The 1,481-nt window shown below is 45.6% G+C and overlaps 1 protein-coding gene across 1 annotated transcript in view; it reads left to right on the plus strand.

The window, feature by feature from the left end:
* RAPH1 (Ras association (RalGDS/AF-6) and pleckstrin homology domains 1) overlaps positions 1 to 1,481 on the plus strand; it is a 101,147-nt gene that overhangs the window by 95,910 nt on the left and 3,756 nt on the right. Inside the window, exons 13-14 of the mRNA XM_015407506.1 lie at positions 1 to 127; positions 1,356 to 1,479. The exon at positions 1 to 127 is cut by the window's left edge and continues 8 nt beyond it. Of these exons, the coding sequence (XP_015262992.1) occupies positions 1 to 127; positions 1,356 to 1,479 (251 nt within the window). The remainder of the gene's footprint in view (positions 128 to 1,355; positions 1,480 to 1,481) is intronic.

Below are 1,481 nucleotides of genomic sequence, written 5' to 3' on the forward strand. Positions count from 1 at the left end.
TAATCAATCCGATAGTGGGGTTTCAGACACCCAAATGGGACACATTCGGTCACAAAGTATTGTCAGCTCCATCTTCTCAGAGGCCTGGAAACGGGGCACTCAGCTGGAAGAGTCCAGCAAGATCAGCGTAAGTACCTACGATCATTGCCAGCCTTGGGATCTCATACTTATCAGTATTGGCTTTGCTTATATGTCCCAATTCCAATGTGAACGAGAAGCCAAAATTCATATCAGACTGTAATTCAGTTGAAATAAGAAACAGCATAGCCTCCGTTTGCAGTAACGGTTGCTTCCTGTCAGCCCTCGCTTGCCTTTTTCGATTCTCTCCCGTGTGTTTTTATGCTGTTTTTGTTTTCTTTTCCCCTGTTGCCTCGCAGTCTCGTGTTGCAAATGCCAAACCCGGAACAGCTCAGAGCTCCACCGCAGTGATGACTTAAGCAGGGGTAGAGTGCAGGTCAGGGGCCTTGCTTGCATTATTAACCTGGGTGAATGACAGCAGAATCATACAGACTAACCTATTTCTCCCCCAAAAGATCTAATCTTCTTTAAATACACTGATTATCCCACGAGCACCTGAGCCCTTTTTCAGTGCCCTGATTTGACAGCATCACAAACACCCCACATTTCACTGTTAATTTGTCACAGTTCTACTTCAGCGTAGGTCACAGAATGAAGAAGTTGGAACAGCACCACTCCTCTCTGAGTTCCCAGTGCTCACGCGGTGCAGTGATGCACATGGACTTATTTCCACTGGAATCCACAATTTCTGCTAAGTCAGCATGTAGTTTGATGGGTGGCTGAAAGAATCACATAGGGCAAGGCATCCTTTAAACTAGAAATGTTCATTTTGTGCTCTGTGGTTTTTTATTTGATAGAAGGGGTCGAAGTAACTGATCCCCACGCTTTTGTTCCTTTGCTTGTTTTTCTGTTTGGTCTCTGACTTCTCCCCTCCATGTAATAATCCATGCATGCCTCAACGGCTCTTTCCGTCTTCTGTTACGGTTCTCTTTTTGAAAAATCCCCTTGCCACTAAGTGCTTACGCATTTTCAGCGACATGCTGCTCCACGTTTGGTTCTTGTGTGTTGCTCCTCTGCATTTGTGAGGCCTTGTGCTTTAAAAAGCAACAGGGGTGCCAAATCAATTCAAAGCTCCCTGACAGAGCTGTGATCATGCAGACTTCCAGAGCCCCTGAATCTTCAGCGTATTTCCCTTACCTGCTGATCCAAGTTTGTTTTTGAGTCTTCTGGAATAAATTATAGCTATTTTGTCTTCATTATGCTGGGAAGGTTTACTAATCTGCCGTCTCTGCCATAAATACATTTTGAATTTTAACCTTTCCCCCTTTGTCTTCTAGGCCAGAATGGACTCGATAAACCGACCCTTTACTTCACTGGCCACTCCGTTGTCACCCCAAACAAAAACAGCTGCCCCAAATACTGCAGCATCACAGCCATCTCCCCCCCTCCCACCACCTCCACCC

This window comes from Gekko japonicus, unplaced genomic scaffold, assembly GCF_001447785.1.
Source record: "Gekko japonicus isolate JY-2015 unplaced genomic scaffold, Gekko_japonicus_V1.1 scaffold870, whole genome shotgun sequence".
Taxonomy (NCBI): Eukaryota; Metazoa; Chordata; class Lepidosauria; order Squamata; family Gekkonidae; genus Gekko; species Gekko japonicus.